This window comes from Pleurodeles waltl, chromosome 9, assembly GCF_031143425.1.
Source record: "Pleurodeles waltl isolate 20211129_DDA chromosome 9, aPleWal1.hap1.20221129, whole genome shotgun sequence".
Taxonomy (NCBI): domain Eukaryota; kingdom Metazoa; phylum Chordata; class Amphibia; order Caudata; family Salamandridae; genus Pleurodeles; species Pleurodeles waltl.
Genome location: NC_090448.1, coordinates 432,778,635 through 432,802,020, shown reverse-complemented (window position 1 = coordinate 432,802,020; position 23,386 = coordinate 432,778,635). Strand labels below are relative to the sequence as shown.

The 23,386-nt window shown below is 47.2% G+C and overlaps 1 protein-coding gene across 1 annotated transcript in view; it reads right to left on the bottom strand.

The window, feature by feature from the left end:
• Positions 1 to 23,386, bottom strand: part of LOC138259479 (cytochrome P450 2C5-like) — a 798,218-nt gene that overhangs the window by 261,487 nt on the left and 513,345 nt on the right. The window contains exon 4 of the mRNA XM_069207249.1: positions 15,361 to 15,521. Coding sequence (XP_069063350.1) covers positions 15,361 to 15,521 — 161 coding nt within the window. The remainder of the gene's footprint in view (positions 1 to 15,360; positions 15,522 to 23,386) is intronic.

Below are 23,386 nucleotides of genomic sequence, written 5' to 3'. Positions count from 1 at the left end.
TTCCGTCGACCCACGGGAGATTTCTTCGGAGCTTCTGGTGCAGAGAGGAGGCAGACTACCCCCACAGCATGCACAAGCAGGAAAACAGTCGAGAAGGCGGCAGGATCAGCGTTACAGAGTTGCAGTAGTCGTCTTTGCTACTATGTTGCAGTTTTGCAGGCTTCCAGCGAGGTCAGCAGTCGATTCCTTATCAGAAGGTGAAGAGAGAGATGCAGAGGAACTCGGCTGAGCTCATGCATTCGTTATCTAAAGTTTCCCCAGAGACAGAGACCCTAAATAGCCAGAAAAGAGGGTTTGGCTACCTAGGAGAGAGGATAGGCTACTAACACCTGAAGGAGCCTATCATAAGGAGTCTCTGACGTCACCTGGTGGCACTGGCCACTCAGAGCAGTCCAGTGTGCCAGCAGCACCTCTGTTTCCAAGATGGCAGAGGTCTGGAGCACACTGGAGGAGCTCTGGACACCTCCCAGGGGAGGTGCAGGTCAGGGGAGTGGTCACTCCCCTTTCCTTTGTCCAGTTTCGTGCCAGAGCAGGGCTAAGGGGTCCCCTGAACCGGTGTAGACTGGCTTATGCAGAATTGGGCACCTCTGTGCCCAACAAAGCATTTCCAGAGGCTGGGGGAGGCTACTCCTCCCCTGCCTTCACACCATTTTCCAAAGGGAGAGGGTGTCACACCCTCTCTCAGAGGAAGTTCTTTGTTCTGCCATCCTGGGCCAGGCCTGGCTGGACCCCAGGAGGGCAGATGCCTGTCTGAGGGGTTGGCAGCAGCAGCAGCTGCAGTGAAACCCCAGGAAGGGCAGTTTGGCAGTACCAGGGTCTGTGCTACAGACCACTGGGATCATGGAATTGTGCCAACAATGCCAGGATGGCATAGAGGGGGCAATTCCATGATCTTAGATATGTTACATGGCCATATTCGGAGTTACCTTTGTGAAGCTACATATAGGTAGTGACCTATATGTAGTGCACGCGTGTAATGGTGTCCCCGCACTCACAAAGTTCAGGGAATTGGCTCTGAACAATGTGGGGGCACCTTGGCTAGTGCCAGGGTGCCCTCACACTAAGTAACTTTGCACCTCACCTTTACCAGGTAAAGGTTAGACATATAGGTGACTTATAAGTTACTTAAGTGCAGTGTAAAATGGCTGTGAAATAACGTGGACGTTATTTCACTCAGGCTGCAGTGGCAGGCCTGTGTAAGAATTGTCAGAGCTCCCTATGGGTGGCAAAAAAAATGCTGCAGCCCATAGGGATCTCCTGGAACCCCAATACCCTGGGTACCTCAGTACCATATACTAGGGAATTATAAGGGTGTTCCAGTAAGCCAATGTAAATTGGTAAAATTGGTCACTAGCCTGTTAGTGACAATTTGAAATAAATGAGAGAGCATAACCACTGAGGTTCTGGTTAGCAGAGCCTCAGTGAGACAGTTAGGCACCACACAGGGAACACATACATATAGGCCACAAACTTATGAGCACTGGGGTCCTGACTAGCAGGGTCCCAGTGACACATAACAAACATACTGAAAACATAGGGTTTTCACTATGAGCACTGGGCCCTGGCTAGCAGGATCCCAGTGAGACAGTGAAAACACCCTGACATACACTCACAAACAGGCCACAAGTGGGGGTAACAAGGCTAGAAAGAGGCTACTTTCTCACACAGGGTAGTTAGGGGATACTGTGATACCCATTTTAGCTGTTGTTGGAGAGGGATCCTGAGTTTTCAGCCCTTCTTCTCTCCTTTGCTTTTTTATTTCAGTAGAAATGAGAGGGAACAATTCTTCAGGGATACCCAGCATGGCTGCATGGGTATAAAACTCTACATCAGTCCAACCTGAGGCCTCTAGGTCATTACCTAAGAGACAGTCTACAGGTAAGCTAGGTGATACTACCACCTGCTTAGGGCCAGTAACTCCACCCCAACCAAGCTGAACTATAGCTAAGGGAAGAAACGCAGTGGAGTTATGGACATCAATAATCTTGTACTGTTGTCCAATGATGTGTTGTTCAGGGGCCACCAGGTTTTCAGTCACCAAAGTAATACTGGCACCTGTGTCCCTGTAGGCCTGAGCCTCAACACCATTTATTGAAACTGTCTGCCTGTACTTATCCATTGTAAGGGGACAAGCAGCCAGTGTGGCAAGGCCCATGCCACTAGATGTGACAGAAACTGTCTTGGGACTGACTACCCCAGTTTCTATGATGTACCCATAAGTGAACCCAACTACACCCTTAGTTTGACTGTTGCCAGCAGTCCCACCACTGTTACCACTACTGCTAGGGGCACTAGAGCTTGATGTATTAGTGGTGGTAGGCTCAAGGGGTTTACCTGGACAGGACTTATCCCCTGGCCTATGGCCTTTATTTTTACACAAAAAGCACCAAGGCTTTTTAATGTGTGTAGGTTGTGAAGAAGAAGAGGAAGAATTTGTTGTATCCCCACCCCCTGAAGAGTGTTTAGGATTTGAAGAAGGATCTTTGGTTTTACCCTTATCCCCATGCTTATCCTGAAATTTCTCACCATCTTTCTTCTTGCCATCCTTGACACCACCCGTATGAACTTTTCTGTTCACTCTTGTTCTGACCCATTTGTCTGCCTTCTTTCCCACTTCTTGGGGAGAGGTCAGATCTGAGTCCACTAGATATTGGTGTAACAAATCAGACACACAGTTATTCAGAATATGCTCTCTCAGGATCAGATTATACAGGCTTTCATAGTCAAAAACTTTACTGCCATGTAACCACCCCTCCAAGGCCTTCACTGAATAGTCAACAAAGTCTACCCAGTCTTGTGAGGACTCTTTTCTGGTTTCTCTGAACTTAATCCTGTATTGTTCAGTGGTTAAGCCAAATCCATCCAAGAGTGCATTCTTCAAAACTGTAAAATTATTGGCATCACTTTCCTTCACAGTAAGGAGCCTATCCCTACCCTTTCCACTGAAAGATAGCCATAGGATAGCAGCCCACTGTCTTTGAGGGACCCCCTGTACAACACAGGCCCTTTCAAGTGCAGCAAACCACTTGTTAATGTCATCCCCCTCCTTGTAAGGGGGAACTATCTTATGCAGATTCCTAGAATCATGCTGTTTCACAGGATTACTATCTGTAATACTGCTGCTGCCACCATGGGGTCCAAACCCCAGTCTCTGTCTTTCTTTTTCTAAGTCTAAAGATTTCCTGTCTAGAGCCAGCTGTTGCTGTTTAAGCTTCAGCCTGGACTCTTCCACTCTCAAACTATTGAGCTCCCTTTCTAACATTCTGTCATCAGGGTGGGTGGGTTGGGCATGCTTTGACACAGAAGAATGATGTGAATGAACAGAGGGTGAATTGTCCCTAACAGTTGGCACCCTCACAACCTGGCCTGCAGGAATGACATCCCTACTGTGATGAGAGTTCACATTAGTACCAGTTATGGTAGGTGGCCTGCTAAGGGGTAGGTTGGGAAGGATACCATCTAACATTCTTAGTGGGGGTGCCCCAGAATCAGTGTGAACCATCTCCTAACTTCTCAACTGATGTGCAAGCTAAGGCCTTATCATTTTCAATGAGCATGTTATTTAACGATTCTCTAGAGGGATTCTTCCCTACCCCTAAACCTCTATCAATGCAGAGACTCCTCAACCCTTTCCAGCTGAGGTTATCATAAGCAGAGCTGACCAGATCAAGATTAGGACCTGTACCAGACATGATAGAAAAGGGTTTAGGGACAGAAAAAAAGAAAGAAAAAGTTTCAGGACTTTTTAATGAAACAGAAAAAAAAACTTTTTCAACTTTTTAGAAACTTTTTGAAGGTTTAGAGGTACTTTACAGCACTTAGCAAATAGAGTAAGAGAAGAAAAGCAAAACTTTTTGGTTAGGTCTACATACACTGAACTTGTTTTGTATATTTTTCTCTTATGAAAAGTACAAAATGACAAAGTGGTAAGTAGTTGCAAGTACTTATCCCACCGCTGCACAACCAATGTAGGAGGCTGGCCTGGCTTGTAGTGGGTACCAAGGGGTACTTACACTCTGTACCAGGTCCAGTTATCCCTTATTAGTGTAGAAGAGGTGTTTCTAGCAGCTTAGGCTGATAGAAGGTAGCTATAGCAGAGCAGCTTAGGCTGAACTAGGAGACATGCAAAGCTCCTACTATACCACCGGTGTCATATGCACAATATCATAAGAAAACACAATACACAGATATACTAAAAATAAAGGTACTTTATTTTTATGACAATATGCCAAAAGTATCTCAGTGAGTACCCTCAGTATGAGGATGCCAAATATACACAAGATATATGTACACAATACCAAAAATATACAGTAATAGCAAAAGGAAGTAATACAAGCAGTGTAAAGTTACAATAGATTGCAATAGGAGCACATAGGTATGGGGCAACACAAACCATATACTCCAAAAGTGGATTGCGAACCACAAATGGACCCCAAACCTATGTGACCTTGTAGAGGGTCGCTGGGACTGTAAGAAAACAGTAAGGGTTAGAAAAATAGCCCACCCCAAGACCCTGAAAAGTAGGTGTAAAGTGCACCTATATTTCCCAGAGAGCACAGAAGTCGTGATAGGAAAATTCTGCAAGGAAGACCAACACTAGCAATGCAACCAAAGTGGATTTCCAGACGAGAGTACCTGTGGAACAAGGGGACCAAGTCCAAGAGTTGCGACAAAGTCGAGAGTGGGCAGATGCCCAGGAAATGCCAGCTGAGCGTGCTTAGAAGCTGCCACCGGATAGTAGAAGCTGTGGATTCTGCAAGAATGAAGAGGGCTAGAAACTTCCCCTTTGGAGGAAGTATGTCCCACGTCGTGAAGAAGCTTGCAGAGGTGTTCCCATGCTGAAAGACCACAAACAAGCCTTGCTAGGTGCAAGGTTCGCGGTTAGGGTTTTTGGGTGCTGCTGTGGCCCAGGAGGGACCAGGATGTCGCCACTTGGATGAGGAGAAATAGGGGGCGCCCAGCAAGTCAGAGAGCCCTCACAAAAGCAGGCAGCTCCCGCAGAAGTGCCAGAACAGGCACTACAAAGAGGAGTGAACTGGAGCTCACCCAAAGACACAAAAGGGACTCCCACGATGCCGGAGGACACCTCAGGAGGTTGTGCACTGCAGGTTAGAGTGTCAGGGACCCAGGCTTGGCTGTGCACAAAGGAAATCCTGGAAGAGTGCACAGGAGCCCGAGCAGCTGCAAATCACGCGATACACAGCAATGCAGTCTAGCGTGGGGAGGCAAGGAGTTACCTCCACCAAACTTGGACTGAAGCGTCACTGGACTGTGGGAGTCACTTGGACAGAGTTGCTGAGTTCCAGGGACCACGCTCGTCGTGCTGAGAGGGGACCCAGAGGACCGGTGATGCAGTCTTTTGTTGCCTGCGGTTGCAGGGGGAAGATTCTGTCGACCCACGGGAGATTTCTTCAGAGCTCCTAGTGCAGAGAGGAGGCAGGCTACCCCCAGAGCATGCACCACCAGGAAAACAGTCGAGAAGGCGTCAGGATCAGCGATACAAGGTTGCAGTAGTCATCTTTGCTACTTTGGTGCAGTTTTGCAGGCGTCCTGAGCAGTCAGCGGTCGATCCTTTGGCAGAAGGTGAAGAGAGAGATGCAGAGGAACTCCGATGAGCACTTGCATTCGTTACCTAAAGAATTCCCCAAAGCAGAGACCCTAAATAGCCAGAAAAGGAGTTTTGGCTACCTAGGAAGGAGGATAGGCTAGCAACACAGGTAAGAGCCTATCAGAAGGAGTCTCTGACGTCACCTGCTGGCACTGGCCACTCAGAGCAGTCCAGTGTGCCAGCAGCACTTCTGTTTCCAAGATGGCAGAGGTCTGGAGCACACTGGAGAAGCTCTGGGCACCTCCCCTGGGAGGTGCAGGTCAGGGTAGTGGTCATTCCCGTTTCCTTTGTCCAGTTTCGCGCCAGAGCAGGGCTGGGGGATCCCTGAACCGGTGTAGACTGGCTTATGCAGAGATGGGCACCATCTCTGCCCATCAAAGCATTTCCAGAGGCTGGGGGAGGCTACTCCTCCCCAGCCCTGACACCTTTTTCCAAAGGGAGAGGGTGTAACACCCTCTTGCTGAGGAAGTCCTTTGTTCTGCCTTCCTGGGCCAAGCCTGGCTGGACCCCAGGAGGGCAGAAACCTGTCTGTGGGGTTGGCAGCAGCAGCAGCTGCAGTGAAACCCCAGGAAAGGTAGTTTGGCAGTACCCAGGTCTGTGCTAGAGACTCGGGGGATCATGGAATTGTCTCCCCAATGCAAGAATGGTATTGGGGTGACAATTCCATGACCTTAGACATGTTACATGGTTATGTTTGGAGTTACCATTGTGACGCTGTACATAGGTAGTGACCTATGTCCAGTGCACGCGTGTAATGGTGTCCCCGCACTCACAAAGTCCGGGGAATTTGCCCTAAACGATGTGGGGGCACCTTGGCTAGTGCCAGGGTGCCCACACACTAAGTAACTTAGCACCCAGCCTTTACCAGGTAAGGGTTAGACATTTGGTGACTTATAAGTTACTTAAGTGCAGTGGTAAATGTCTGTGAAATAACATGGATGTTATTTCACTCACGCTGCAGTCGCAGGCCTGTGTAAGAATTGTCAGAGCTCCCTATGGGTGGCAAAAGACATGCTGCAGCCCATAGGGATCTCCTGGAACCCCAATACCCTGGGTACCACAGTACCATATACTAGGGAATGATAAGGGTGTTCCAGTATGCCAATGTGAATTGGTGAAATTGGTCACTAGCCTGTTAGTGACAATTTGTAAAGAGAGAGCATAACCACTGAGGTTCTGGTTAGCAGATCCTCAGTGAGACAGTTAGGCATCACACAGGAAACACATACATATAGGCCACAAACTTATGAGCACTGGGGACCTGGCTAGCAGGGTCTCAGTGACACATAACAAACATACTGAAAACATTAGGTTTTCACTATGAGCACTGGTCCCTGGCTAGCAGGATCCCAGTGAGACAGTGAAAACACCCTGACATATACTCACAAACAGGCCAAAAGTGGGGGTAACAAGGCTAGAAAGCGGCTACTTTCTCACAGTAAGTGATTATGATCTGACACTCCACCATGGTCTGTACACCGATGGTGCCCTTCCTCTCCCAAGGGTCGGTACCTACGAGGGGTTACAAAAAGGTGTGATGAAGACACATACATAGGCACACTTGTCATCATTTGTGCACTGCACTGTTCATTGTAGTGTCTACAATAACTGCTACCTGACAGCTACACATGTACATCACAATGAGGGAACAGAGTATTTCATGTGTGCTACAATACTGAATGGACAGAGGCCTAGGTGCTTCATGTGGCTAGTAGGGCCTGCTTTGTGAGTAGTAATTAATTCTAGATGCGTAGGTCATGGCAAAATGTCTGCCCACTGTAATTCTGCCCTTTCGTTGTGGAAGTGACCTCATACCGCTAACGGTTGACGTCACAGCGTAAGGCGGTGTTTACCGCTGTTTGCACCCTCATTGGTTAACATGGATGCCAATGAGGAATCCTGGCATATCATGATCGACGCCGGTGATGACGGTGCAAACCGCCGCGGAATGTACACGTGTTCGTCATCGTTTGATCACTTGACTCCCTGATCTTGTGCGGACAGGTACTCCACTCTGTGTACTGCTGTGGTCTGCCTCTGGCTATGGATGTGCCTCATGTTGCATAGGAAAGGGCTCCGGCCTTCACCCAGGAGGAACTGGAGAAGCTAGTTGACGGGATCCTGCCCCTGTACGCAAAACTGTACGGACGGCCAGAGGTACATGTGAGTCTGGGTTTTGGGGTCACTGTGTGTGTAATGGATGGTGTTGATTGCACATATGTGTGCACCTCTGAGCCTGCATGGGCCATGGTGCATGGCATGCTGTGTGCGACTGGCCTGTGTGTCTGAGAGTACTGTCCGTCCCATAGTGGATGATTAGCCAGCTGTTCCTATCGTGCAAGTGCCTGACCTCTGTGTTCCATTTATGTGTCTCCCTTTTAGGTCAACACCCACCAGAAGAGAGCACATTGGTATGCCATTGCCAAGGAGGTGCTGACATTGGGGGTCTACAACTGGCGGAGCACCCACTGTAGAAAGATGTGCTGGGCGCGTAAGATCACTGAAGCCCAGCTGGGGAAGTCCTCCCAATGTGGAAGGGGTGCCCATCGAGCACTGACCCCCCTCATGTGACGGATCCTGGCGGTGGCTTACCCAGACCTGGATGGGCGCTTGAAGGCTGCACAGCAGTCACAAGGGGGTGAGTACTCATTTCACATACTTCAGTCTGGAAGGATCTCTGGGTGTGCATTAGGGTTCATGCTGCTTAGAAGCAGGTACTTTGACTGGGGTCCATCTACTTTATGGTCCCCAAAGGGTGTAGGAGTGTCTTTGTCAAGTTTCACATACATCGGCCCATTAGGTATTTTAGGGGATGGGTGTAGTGCAGTATTCTGGTCAGTAGTCAGGGGCATGGGCATGCACATAGTGAATGGTGCTGCCTGTTGGGTGTGTCTTCTTGGTGGGTGTATGTCTGGCCATGATGTACCGGCATTCAGCTATTTACAAGTGTCTCTCCTGTTTCGTCTCCCCATCCCTGTTCTCTTGTGTTGGTTTGGTACAGCATCAACATCAGGAGAGGGAGCTGAGGCACCGGCAAGTGGCGAGGCAGCGGCCCACGGATCCTCGGAGGCAGAGACAACCGATGCCCAGGGGACCAGTGGGTGGGAGGGTGAGGGGAGTTCCACAGGAGAGGCTACTACCATAGGAGGTAGTGACTCCGAGACCTCCTCCAATGGCGGCTCCCTGGTGGTGGTGGACCCTAGTGCCCACACCACTACCTTGACATCTTCCGCCACCCCTCATTCCTTCACCGCCCTCCCTTCTGCTTCCCACTGAGTTGCCCGTGCCTGCCCACCCAGAAAGGTGGGCATCTCCTTCGCCTCAGGCAACTCCTCCCCTGCCCCAGTCAGCCCTGCTGCCCTCACAGAAGAGGCTATTGACCTCCTGAGAACCATCTCTGTAGGGCAGACAACCATCGTCAATGCCATCCAGGGGTTAGCATCAGAGGTGCAGCAGACAAATGCCTATCTGGATGGCATTCAGGGTGCCGTGCCTGCCCTACATCTTTTCAGGCTCTGGCCTCCTCTTGGACGGCAGCCAGTTTCCCTGCCCATTTCGTCCCCCCTCCAACCTCCTCTACCCCCTCCAGCACCCCACTCACTTCACACCGTCCAGGCACACATTCAGACACCCAGTCAAGCACATCAACACACAAGAAACACACTTCAAAACACAAGCACCACACCTCCCACCACAAGCATTCACACAGCCAACTGACACATGCACACACAACAACATCCACTTCCCCCAGTGTGTCCACCTCTTCTGCCTCACTGTCTGTCCTCTCTACATCCACAGCCTCGTGCACTGCACCTTCACTGCACTTCCTGAACTCACCACAATAGCTGACATCCATACATGCACCCCATACACCACACCTGCACTCACTACCACTACTGTAGTTGACACATGCAGCACACTCACCAGACTTGCAGACACCCACACAACATACATCCACACTAGCTGTCTGTCTTCTCCCACTGTGTCCACCCCCCTGCTCCCAAAATACACAAACGCACCAAGACACCCACCCATCAGACATCCACCACACCACAGCATACTGACCAGTCACCTGCACCCACTACACGCACCCCTAGACCACATACATCCACACCCTCTGCCTCCACTCCCACGCCCTCATCCACACCCACCCCAATTGCTCAAAGAAACTTTTCCTCTCCTGTGCTGACCTCTTCCAACCCACTGGCCCACCCCGTCTTGTCCCCAAACGTGCTCACCTCCTTGCCCTTTCCACTCCTTCCACATCACAGCCCACCCCGTCCGCCCTTCACATTCCCGTGCCCCATCCCCAGATAAGAAAAAGGCCCGGACTGAGCCTAGGCCATCTAGCTCCACCTGATCAAAACAGCCCCCACCCCCTTCAAAGGACAAGCCCACCCCCTTCCACCTTCCAAATGAAAGTCCAAGGCCCACCCCCGTCAGAAATCCCCACCCCCCACCACCCCCTGCCCCCCTTCTGTGAGGTGCCTGAAGGCCCATATGTTGCCCCATTAGGTGGAGAACCACGCACTTGTGGGAGTCAGGTTGGGCCCGTTGTGGCACATGGCAATTGTCGCCATACGGACTGGCCATTGGCCCTGTTTAGACTGTTTCACATTATACTTTCTGTGTCGCCTGTGTTTCGGAGGCACACCGTTGAACCCTGGACTTTTGTTTAATTTTTTATGGGTGTGGGGCATTTGCATGTACTATGGTCAAGTTGGAATAGCCTTGTGTCGGTAAGTACCTCTTGCTGTGGGGTGTATGGGTTGTGCTGCTGTGAAGCGTTGGCGGGGTTGCATGGTGGGTTGAGTGTGTGGGTATGTGACTGCGCCCTTTCTTCCCTTGTTCAGTAGGTTGCAGTACTTACCGTCTTCGTCGGCGGTCTCGGTCGTGGAGGTATATGGCACGGAGCAGGGCTGGCAGGATCTGCAGCTCTCTATCCAGTGAGTGTTTTCTTTTATTTGGTTAATTTCCACCTGGCTTTGTGTGGTGGTGGTTCGCGCCCCGGAACTGGCGGCGGAATGGTGGTTCATAATTTGATGGGAGAGTTGGGCCTTTCCGTCTGCCTGTGGGCGGACTCTGTTGTCGTCGGCATTCCTCTGCTGGCAGTGGGTGGTTTGTGGGATGCCTGGCTTTAGTTTGGTTCATTAATTGGCGGTCCGGCCCGCTCCTCTGTTGGCGGTTTCTACCGCCACTGCTGGCAGCACTGGATGGACCGCCATGTTCATAATGAGGGCCTATGTCTTCACCAGCGTGTTTTTGCAGTAGCTTTGATCACGGTAAGGGAAGCAGAACTGACATGATCATTACCTACAGAAAATTGGTGACAATACAATAGAGGATAATATCTAGTAATATTTATATTATTGAAAATGTGTACTGCGATGATGATTACATGTTGCTAACCCTTCATGTGAGGTGCCTGTATACCAGTATTTGACATGACTTCGGCATTCAGGCGGTTAGACATTTCTTGAGAGAACGTTCCATATCACTGCTCTTACACACGGAAATGTTACTGATTGTGATTCTCTATTGCCTCACCAATATAGTTCTTAATTTTTTACACTCAGGTATACAAACAACTGCAGGGGACTGCAATGGGTACCTGTTTCATCCCCACCTATACACAATTATTCATGGACTGGTGAGAGCAACAGGTGTCCATGCAGGTTGATAATTTTGAAGATCAGGTGAATATGTCGATCAGGTTCATTGACAACATTTTCAGCATCTGGAAATGTGGTAAAAAATCTGCTGCAAATTTTGCATCCATTCTCAACAAAAACACATATAACATCCAACTCACAACACAAATCACTAAAACCAAGATTGTTTTTGTGGATGTAGTGGTTGAGGCCAGTAATGGACAATTACATACTAAGTTACATTGAAAGCCCACTGTGGGCAATAGTTTGCTCATTGCTAGCAGCACTCATCCATCTAGTTTGGTTCATAGCATACTTTATGGGGAAATTTTATGTATACGACCTAATTGTTCCACTGAGGAGGCTTTTGAGGAAGACAAAGACATCATGCACAAAATATTCAAGGATTGAGTGTGTAGTAATAAAGTCATCAAGCAAGCATGTGCCAAATTGGACCAAGTCTCTAGAATAGGCCTACTACACCCTAGATCTGTTCCCATGACATACAAACCAGACCAGGTGAAATTCATCACCACATTTTCAAAGCAGGCCTACCAGGTAAGGAAGATTTTCAACAAGATGTGGCATATCCTTAAAACAGACCTGGTATTAGACAAGTATCTGTATGAAACTCCCACATTACTTTCAGAAAGAGGTGGTCCCCTAGGAAGAAGTTAAGGCACAAGATAATTGCCCATAATACCCCAAACAGACAAACATGGACAACAAGAGGTTTATTTTGCCACATGCAATGTAATGCAAGCAACAGCTATCAGAGTATAAAAATTCCTAACAGTACCATGGTGCATTTCATCAAAGGCAACTACAATTGTAGCATGTCTTTTGTGTGTATTGACTTATCTGCCCTTTCAACACACTGTACATAGGCAGCACCATCATCTTGCCAGAAAACTGAACTTGATACTATTCAACACAATGACCAACAGTATCCATTTAGTATCATTATTACATATGTAGTTGTTTATGCTGTACTACCTCTTCTTGAGGTTCTTCAGTACTTTGAACTGATTTTAAGCAGTGTATATATCTTTTCTGTTTTTATCTCCTTCACACAGATATTTGCACCGTACACATCGGAGAGTACCAGCTGAGCACTATACTTTTTTCCTGTTCATATTACCCCAGCAGGGAGCACATCTTGAAAGTTTGATTGAGTGCCCACATGGTTGAAACTCTACATGTGGTAGCACCTTACGTGCAACACCCTAATAAGTATAAGCCCACTTGAGCCTTATTGATTGCATGATTTAGCACTTTGGAACAATCCAGTTGTCACATTTTTAGCTCTGAGCATGCTGAGCCGAGAGAATGGGCATGACTTCTGTTATAATACTAAATACTGCATGCAGACATTATAACTTCAGTGAATGCCCCTGTCATCTTTTTGATACTGAGACTGGAATATGTTATTAGGGACACTTAAAGATTGCAGGATACTAAGCTGTGAGGTCTGGCATGATTTTAGTCACTTTTTTATTTAACACATGCAAGCACTAAGATCACATTGAGTGCCCTTGTTATGTCTTGGATACTCAAGTAATGACAGTCACCCTGTAGGATTTGAGTATACTCACACGAGTTGCAGTACACGTACCTGTTGGAATCCTTTACTGAGCCAACTCTGGTCACTTCAACCCACTTGGGCATGATCGGCTACTCGTTTTGACTTTAAAACTTGTGTGTTGTACTGTACATATTCACTGTTTCCTTCGTATGTTATACACACCATACTGTGTGCTGCCAAGATTGTTTTTTTACTCAAGTGGTTGTGACTACATATCCCACAATTCAGTGGTACGCATTGTGGTGACATATTATTTCATATTACACAAGCTGACATAATGCAATACTTCTCTTTGCGTTCTTTTCTCTTTTGTACCATGGTTTCAAGTATTTGTTTTCAGACTTTACATTCGCGCTCCATGATGCATGTTATGTTTGCACACAGCATTTAAATTAGCCTGTTTTTTATCAATGACTGAATTCCTTCTAAGTTTAAGTATGCCAAATATTCCAATTGCAGGCTTTGAGGGTTACTATGTACTGATGCGTACAGTTGCACTAGAATATCTTCTTGACAATAAAATGTACTGCAATTTAATAGTGTATGTACCAATATGGTGGTTGCCATTGCTGTATATTTACATTCTCACTTATTGGTGTCCGTTTTTGATGTCACTGATTTTCTGTATCTAATGACCACGTCAGTTCCTCTTCCCTTACTCTGATAAAGGCTATGGCTGAAACGCATTGGTGAAGACACACTTTGCAAATAAATTTACATTGCGATTCAGGAGTGTCTGTGACATCCTTGTCGTTTGGATGAGAGACTGTGATATATATATATTTCTTTTCCACTCCAATCTGTTTGACAGTAGGGTAGGCATTGGAATTTGAGGGGATTAAATTTACTATTCTCACTCCAGTCTGTGCAACAGTAGGGAAAGTACTTGATTTCAAACACATAGAGCATTTGAAAAACCCTGTGAATTTAACCAAAAAAAAAAAAAAAATGTATATATATATATATATATATATATATATATATATACACATATATATATAAAAATCACACAATTTACATGATCATTAAACAATTTAATAATTAATTATCAATTAAATAATGTTTATTTATTACTTAACCTCCTACACTGTACTTTCACAAACCAAGCAGCCCACACTTAAAATGTAACTAAAATAAATAAGTATAACACAATTAACTTACTTAATAATCAGTTAAACAATTATTATTAAATGAATAACTAATTGTTAATTAATTATTCCTTAATTAACTTCACACCCCATACCTCTATAAAACCAGGAGCCCACACCTAAAATATATCTTAAAATATAATTATCACTTAATTTAAATAAGTAATCAATTAAATAATCAATTATAAATTAGCATTTAATTGTTCATTACTTTTGTTTAATTAAATTACCACTCCATACCCTTACAAACCAAGCAAACCACCACAACAGTATAAGTAAATATTAGCAATTATGTATTTAAAAATTATAAACCATTTAAAATTACAAACTATATTTAAAAATGTCATTAACAATTTTGCAAACAATAATAACACATAAAATCAAAATTTGAACTTAAACACAACGATAATTAAAAATACAATATTTCATACAACTATATTATTAAAATCTACATTAACAATATTCTTGACAACAATTTTACTTACCTGAAAAAATAAATTTTCTTGACAGCAATATTTCTACTTCACAATATTTTTGTCACAACATACTATTTTTTGCAATATTTCTGTATCTCAATACTTTAAACTCAATATTTTGTTCAAATACCAAATAATTCTAAACATAAAGCAGTTAATTTGGAAAATGCGTCTCATTTAATTGGATAATGTTTGTAAACACTAAGAATAGTTTTAAAATATGTTTGTTCGATTCCAAACAATGAAACACAATAATGAAATAATAAAAACTGGAAGTGGGCAACTAATTTCGCTCTGCAGGTGGAGCTGGCAGAATTTTCTCAAATTCCAACTGTCATGTGGCCAAATTTTAACTCACATGGGGCTCGCCAACTGTAAGTTGGGGAGCGAGAGCAGGAACTGGCATCCTCTACTGTGATTTTCAGTTGCTAGATGCACCCAGTAAGATTTTCTCACCACGAATGGTCACGAGCAGTCACGACCATTCGCAGTGAGAAGGTTGCTGCTTGAGTAGAAAATCTACTCGACAAGCTGAAGCACCCTCTGGCACACTGTGTGGTGCCATTTGCACTGATTTTTCAGCATGGAAAGAGCACCCAAAACTAAAAGTCAGTGGAAGTATTGAGAGATGTTGATTTCTGGCCATTCTCGGAATTTCACAGAATCTCACTGAGTTTTCATGTAACTCTGCAGAATTCCACAGAGTGAAACTCTGCAAGTTTCACCTACCCCTAATACAAACATCAACTTAACCATGAACATATACATTGCTTAAAGTTAATTAAACAAAAGTGCAAATTCAATATGTAGACTTTAAGTTAGAGAAAATATTCTGGTGTCAGATTTTAATCTATGGAGTTGCAGTTATTCACCATATTTTTAATGACTTTACCTGTGACCAGGCAGAACTCAGGAAGCGGATATTTTCATTCAATAGCTGGAGTAGAGATAGAAATTTCTTGTCTTCATAGTCAAACCGGTTTCCAAATACCACTGAACAAATAACATTGGACACTGCTTTGCTGAAGTAAAATGTGGGGTTGAAAGCAGTCTCTACAATAAGTAAAAATAAAGAGAATCATTAAATTAGGCAGTGCAGTGAGTACTTTTAGATCTTCTCTTTCACGTTGTTCCACTTCAAAACCAAGAGCTTTCCATGTAAAATAAACTAGACAAAACCAGGTAGACAATTTTAATTTTATTAAAATTAATCAAAATCATTTTCATCCAACTCAAATATTATATATTTAAATACTGATTGCCCAATTACTCAAGTATTCCCCAAGAATTTGAGGGTGAAATTGGGAACAGCCCTAAAAGGATTCTGACACAAGTGTTTTTGTACAATAACAGTGAGAGAGGTGGTCATTACGAGCTCTGGCAGTCATGAGACTGCCAGGGCCGCAGTGAAGGTCTCCACGTTATGACTTTGGTGGAGTGGCCATGGTCGGACCGCTGACACCGCCAGGTTGCCTTCAGCAGACAGCCTGCTGGCGGTGGATTACAAGTCCCCTTTCCACCAGCCATGCAAAGGTTGCCAGAAAGGGAAGACCTGGGGCCCCATGGGAGCCCCTGCATTGGCCATGCACTTGGCATGGGCAGTGCAGGGGCCCCCATGAACAGCCCTGTTGCACTTTTCACTGTCTGAATTACGGGCAGTGAAAAGCATGAAGGGTGCTGTCCCACCCGATACACCTGCACCTTACCACCAGCTCATTATGAGCCGGCGTCAATGTTAAGGCCCTGTTCCCCCCTGGTCCAGCAGGCAGAAACACTGTTTTCACCCGCCGGCCCAGTGGGTAACTCATAATAGGGCTGGCAGGTGGAAGACCAGCATGTGAATGAGTTTGGCGGGTGGTCTCCACCGGCCACCAAACTCATAATGAAGGCCAAGATCTTTAAAAAAGGTAGAAAGTTTCAAAATTTTGTGGATACTCATGGGTAAGAGTTCAAAATAACATCAAGGTTTTGATTACGAGTTTGGTGGACGGAAACACCATCTGCCAAACTCCCGACAGGGTGGCCGCCAGTGTAGTGGTGATCTCCCCACCGGCCCCATTCTGACTGGTTAGCACAGCGGGAAAGTGGCAGCAGCATTGTCCCAGGCTCGTGATAGTGCTGGCGGAAACACTGCCGTGCGCAGAGGGCACCAACACCCTTGTAATGCACACTGTCTGCAGAACATTCCAAGGGTGCAGGCCAGGGCGACCCCTATACTACCCATGCATGTTCTCCATCAACATTTTCATGGCAGTGAAACTGCCTTGAAAAGACTGGCAGAAAACCAGGTTGGAATCAGCAGGTCGGTGCTGAAGTCAGCGCTGCCCTGGCTGATTGCAACCTGCACCTGCCGTGAGCCCTTCAGAATCTCTGATCCCGGCATAGACGGAGTTAGGTTGGCAGGGCTGCCTGCCAACTTCATAATGTGGCAGCCACCATAAGTGTGGCGGTCTGAGGACCGCCACACTCATAATCAGGCCCCAACTCTGTTATTGGACGTTTATGTCTCTATAAACACTGTTGGAAAGTGGAATATTGGTAAGGACAGTTAACTATCTACACTTAGCAATAGGTCACCAACCCCCACTAAGTTCAGTTAGATCTCAATAAATCAACCGCAGCTCAACCCTTGGTAGCTTGACAATGAGCAACAAGGCTTAACTTAGGAGACAAGTGTAAAAATCACAAAACAGTAAATAAGTAAAACACAAAACACAACAAAAATCAGATACGGGGAACCAGAGATATGAATTTTTAAAGAATTATTGTTTTCTAGAGCCTAGAAACTAAGGCCCATATTTAACAAAAAATGACGGAGTGCGATGCTGCGTCAAAATTGGCAGTGCTGCGCTCCATCATTATCACAATGGAGGGATGCGCAGTATTTAATTGAATACGCCACACCCCTGTGCCGGCACTAAATTTGCAGCTGAGTGCCAACGCAGCCACCCTTGCACACTTGGTGCAGGGATGGTTGCGTTGAGGGGGAGATTGTTTTTGTGCAGCAAGGTTCACCTTCCCTCACAATTTTTTTTTTAAATGACAATGTGTTCTTCCTATGTGTGCTGCAGAATGCACCACAATAAAACGAGGAGAAATAGAAGTATTTCTCCTTGTTGCGCCCTGCAAACGTCACCCCTGGGGTGGCGTTAGATTTTGGTGCTGCCTCAGGTGTACGAAAACTTGTAAATCTGGGGTAGCATAAAAATGCAATAGGTGTTGCTGTGGCATGTATACAGCAACATCCATTTCATGCCCCTTTCACGTAAAGTGCTGAGTGTGAAGGGTCACTTTTCGTGGCTTAACGCCACCTTGTGAATACAGTGCAGGGCATAGTGTCAGGGGCTGTTAAATATGCCCCTTAAAGCACAAATCTGGACATCTGGTCACATTAGACCTCAGCAAAGTCAAAGTTTGAGGTTGACTGCGATGGAGCCCTGCTTGGCTACACCAAGCGGGACGCCTTGGTCAAAAGTTTACCTTCAGACTTAGGCCCTCATTATGACATTGGCGGTAAATCCTGTTTACCACCACGGTACCATTGCGGAGGTGAACATCCATTCGCCATATTATGACACACACACACCAAACCGACAGAACACTTCCACAAAAACATATCCGCCAGACTAAAGGTCAGTGTTAAACTGTCGGTACAAAAACCCATGCTGTTAGGACAACAAAACAACGCCCTCCACATTATGACCCATGAATCACCACAGCGGACATTCAACGGCGGTAAACCATTGGCGGTACACACTGGTGCGGTCAGAATGGCCACCCAAATATAAGACAACACAACATTGGCTAAAAACACACACCTGGCACTGATCCACACACCAAAGCCACCCACCCACAGCACTATAAAATGCACACCCTCATTACCCACAACCCTTTATGAGCACGAAAAATAGCAAAGAGTTAGCCACTCAAATAACAGAAACAACTACACACACACCACAAACACCCATTCATCCGTCATGCACCCCACACCCCACCACATTACTCAACATCCACTGCACAACACACACCCCACAACACCCATGTCCCCACAAAGGCACCCCCGTTTCCCTGATGAGGAGTTGTGGGTCATGGTGGAGGAAATAGTGAGGGTAGACTCACAGCTGCTTGGAGCACAGGTACAGCAAATCTCCATTGCAAGGAAGATGGAGCTATGGCAGAGAATCATGGAACGGGTGAGCACCGTGGGGCAGCATCCAAGAACAAGGAACGACAACAGGAAGAGGTGGAACAACCAATTGGGGAAGGTAAGTTCCATAGCAGCAAGGCACCAGCTTGCTATCCAGAGGACTGGTTGTGGACCTCCTCTCCCACAGCTGACAGCGTGGAAGGAGCAAGCCTTGGCAATACTGCATCCTGAGGGACTCACTAGAGTTGCCGGAGGACTGGACACTGGTGAGTCAATATTCACTACTTATCCCCACACATACCTGCATGCCACCACCACCACCACCCCCCACCCTGACACCCATCACTCTACTCCATCCCCTCCCGCAGTACACAACCACAATATACTAACCTGAATGCCAAGCCCTGCAGGCCATACCCACTGCATGAACATCTCTCCCAGCCCTGCATGCACACCCCCCACTAATGCATGCACAGCATGGAGAACTAACAATCCCACAATACATCACCATACATAAACAAAGGTGGCAGGGCAACAGCAACGATATAGGGGAAGCTAAGGATGTATAAAATGTCTCAGACATGTAGCATAATACACCAGTTACATCCCCACAATCCTAGTGGTGAGGAGGTGCAACGGCTACCCAGACCCCCACCAGAAGATGCCCCCAGTGATAAAAGTAACTCTGGACTTCTGGATATGGATGAAATTCCTGGCCCATCAGAGACCACTGGCCAGTCGGATACCCCAGCTCACACCCAGTCCACCAAAGAGCATCCCCCCTCAGTATCCAACACCACAGCAGCCACCCAATGCCCCCACACCTCTGTCCCCAGGACATGTCAATCAGCAGTGTGCCCACCCATACAATGACCCCAGTCCACAACTCACAGCCAAGAAAATCAGGGTTCTGGGGTCAGTAGCAATGGGCACACTGTTCAGACAACATGGGCACAGTGGGCCAGAACACACGGAGGACAGCTGTGCGCCAGGGGGAGGACAGGCACAGGGAACCGACTGTCCAGGAGTGTAGGAGGCTGGCCTGGCTTATAGTGGGTACCTGATGGTACTTACACCTTGTGCCAGGTCCAGTTATCCCTTATTAGTAGATTAGAGGTGTTCTAGCAGCTTAGGCTGATAGAGGTTGCTATAGCAGAGCAGCTTAGGCTGAACTAGGAGACATGCAAAGCTCCTACTATACCACTTATATCACTTAGCACTATATCATAAGAAAACACAATACTCAGAGTTACTAAAAATAAAAGTGACTATAAGCCAAAAGTATCTCAGAAGATACACTCCCTTAGGAGGTAAGTAATATACACAAAATATACACACACAAACCAAAATCAGGTAAGTAACAGTTAGAAAAGTAGTGCAAACACTGCAGAACACAATAGAATGCAATAGGAGCCAATAGGCCTAGGGGCAACACAAACCATATACTCCAAAAGTGGAATGCGAACCACGAATAGACCCCAGGCCTAGTGTAATGTGTAGAGGGTTGCTGGGAGTGCAAGAAAACACTAAGGGGCATATTTATACTCCGTTTGCACCGGAATTGCGTCGTTTTTTTTTACGCAATTTCGACGCAAAACTAACTCCATATTTATACTTTGGCGTTAGACGCGTCTAGCGCCAAAGTCCATGGAGTTAGCGTAATTTTTTAGCGTGGACACCTACTTTGCGTTAATGAGATGCAAGGTAGGCGTTCACGTCTAAAAAATCGACTCCGAGGCAGGTGCCTCGGATTTATACTCCCGGGCAAAATTCACGCCCGGGAGTGGGCGGGTCAAAAAAAATTACGTACGGCCGCTTTTGCGCCGTTTTTTAGCACCTGCAAAAGGCAGGCGTTAAGGGACCTGTGGGCTCTGAAGGAGCCCAGAGGTGCCCTCCCATGCCCCCAGGGACCCCCCCTGTCACCCTTGCCCACCCCAGGAGGACACCCAAGGCTGGAGGGACCCATCCCAGGGACATTAAGGTAAGTTCGGTTAAGTTTATTTTTTTATTTTTTTTGTGGCATAGGGGGGCCTGATTTGTGCCCCCCTACATGCCACTATGCCCAATGACCATGCCCAGGGGACAGAAGTCCCCTGGGCATGGCCATTGGGCAAGGGGGCATGACTCCTGTCTCTGCTAAGACAGCAGTCATTTCTATGGGGGTTGGGAGTGAAAAAAAATGGCGCAAATCGGGTTGAGGCAAAAAAATTGCCTCAACCTGACTTGCCCCATTTCTTGACGCCCAAGCCCCATATCCCCCTACGCCGGCGCTGCCTGGTGTACGTCGTTTTTTTTAACGCACACCAGACGGCGCCGGCGGCTAACGCCGGCTAACGTCATTCAATAAATACGGCGCCCGCATGGTGCTTCAGAATGGCGTTAGCCAGCGCTAATTTTTTTGACGCAAAACTGCGTTAGCGCAGTTTTGTGTCAAAAAGTATAAATATGGGCCTAAGGGTGTCAAAGATACCCCACCCCAAGACCCTGAAAAGTAGGAGTAAAGTTACACTACTACCTCAGAAAGACAGTAAAGTCGAGATAGGGGATTCTGCAAAGACCACAACTGACTGCAATGCACTGAAGACGGATTCCTGGACCTCAGGACCTGTAAAGGAAGGGGACCAAGTCCAAAAGTCACAAAAGTGTCCGGGGGGGGCAGGAGCCCACTAAACCCCGGATGAAGGTGCAAAAGGGCTGCCTTCAGATGGAAGAAGCCAAAGATTCTGCAACAACGGAAGGTGCCAGGAACTTTTCCTTTGGTCAGAAGATGTCCCATGAAGTGTTGGAGGATGCAGAGTTGTTTCCACACAGAAAGCCCACAAACAAGCCTTGCTAGCTGCAAGAGTTGTGGTTGAGGTCGCCCCTTGGAGGAGGAGACAGAGGGGGCACTCAGCAATGCACAGAGTCCATGCAGAAGCAGGCAGCACCCTCAGAAGCACCTGAACAGGTACTTAGAAGATCTGATGATGGCGGTTGACTCAGCACATCAAAAGGAAGTCCCACAAAGTCGAAGTCCAACTCAGCGAGTTGGGCAATGCAGGACAGAGTCCTGGGGACCTGGGCTAGGCTGTGCATGAAGGAATCCTTGCAAGAGTGCACTGAAGCCCTAGCAGCTGCAGTTCACATGGTACAAAGGATTGCTGTCTGTCGTGGGGAGGCAAGGACTTACCTCCACCAAACTTGGACAGAAGGACCACTGGACTGTGGGGGTCACTTGGATGCAGCTCCTGTGTTCTAGGGACCAGGCTCGTCGAGATGAGAGGGCACCCAGAGGATCAGAGAAGCAGAGGTTTGGTGCCTGCGGTAGCAGGGGGAAGACCCATGGGAGATTTCTTCGGGATTTCCAGTGCAGGGTGAAGGCAGACAGCCCTCAGAGCATGCACCACCAGGAAGCAGTCGAGAAAGCTGGCAGGATTAGGCGCTACAATGTTGCTGGTAGTATTCTTGCTACTTTGTTGCGGTTATGCAGGCGTCCTGGAGCAGCCAGTGGTCGATCCTTGGCAGAAGTCGAAGAGAGAAGTGCAGAGGAACTCTGGTGAGCTCTTGCATTTGGAATCTGAAGAGAAACCCACAGGAGAGACCCTAAATAGCCCTCAGAGAAGGATTGGCTACAGAGAGAGGTAAGCACCTATCAGGAGGGGTCTCTGACGTCACCTGCTGGCACTGGCCACTCAGAGGTGTCCATTGTGCCCTCACACCTCTGCATCCAAAATGGCAGAGGTCTGGGACACACTGGAGGAGCTCTGGGCACCTCCCCTGGGGAGGTGCAGGTCAGGGGGTGACTTATAAGTTACTTAAGTGCAGTGAAAATGGCTGTGAAATAACGTGGACGTTATTTCACGCAGGCTGCAATGGCAGGTCTGTGTAAGAATTGTCTGAGTCCCTATGGGTGGCAAAAGGAATGCTGCAGCTCATAGGGATCTCCTGGAACCCCAATACCCTGGGTAGCTAGGTACCACATACTAGGGAATTATAAGGGTGTTCCAGTGTGCCAATGAGAATTGGTAAAATTAGTCACTAGCCTGCAGTGACAATTTTAAAAGCAGAGAGAGCATAAACACTGAGGTTCTGGATAGCAGAGCCCCAGTGATAGAGTTAGGCACCAAACAGGGAACATATACAGGGCATACTTTATGAGCACTGGGGTGCTGGCTAGCAGGATCCCAGTGACACAGGCAAAAACAAACATACACACAAGTAAAAATGGGGGAGCATGCCAGGCAAGATGGTACTTTCCTACAAGGAGGCACTCACTAATGTCCTGGGTACTTACCAACAATCCCAGGACAAGATGGGTCAGTTGATAGACATCATGCAGGAGAACCAGCGGCTGCAGCAAGACCACCACCTGGAGATCAGGAAAGAATTGCAGGCCCTCAAAACCACAATGGTAACGATAGCAGGGGTTCTGGGTGATATGGCCAACATAATGAGGGAGTACACATCACACCAGCAGGCCCCTTCCACTAACCATTCAACTGAACAGCCATCCACATCTGCTGCAGCTGGTGGTCAGGTGGCCCTACCAAAGGACCCAGAGGTCACCAGCACCCCTCCTCCTGCAGAAGGTGAACCACTCCGCTAATGTTCCCTGCAACCCAGACAGACGCCAGAGACACTTGCCAAGACCAAGACCACTGCCAAGAAAAGAGACCATCCTGACTGTTCCCCTTGTTTCCCACTGTGTCACCTTGTCCACTTTGAACTGCCATTGCTCCCATTCCTATGGCCCCTTGTTCACTGGACCTATTCTACTATCGGACTGGACCAA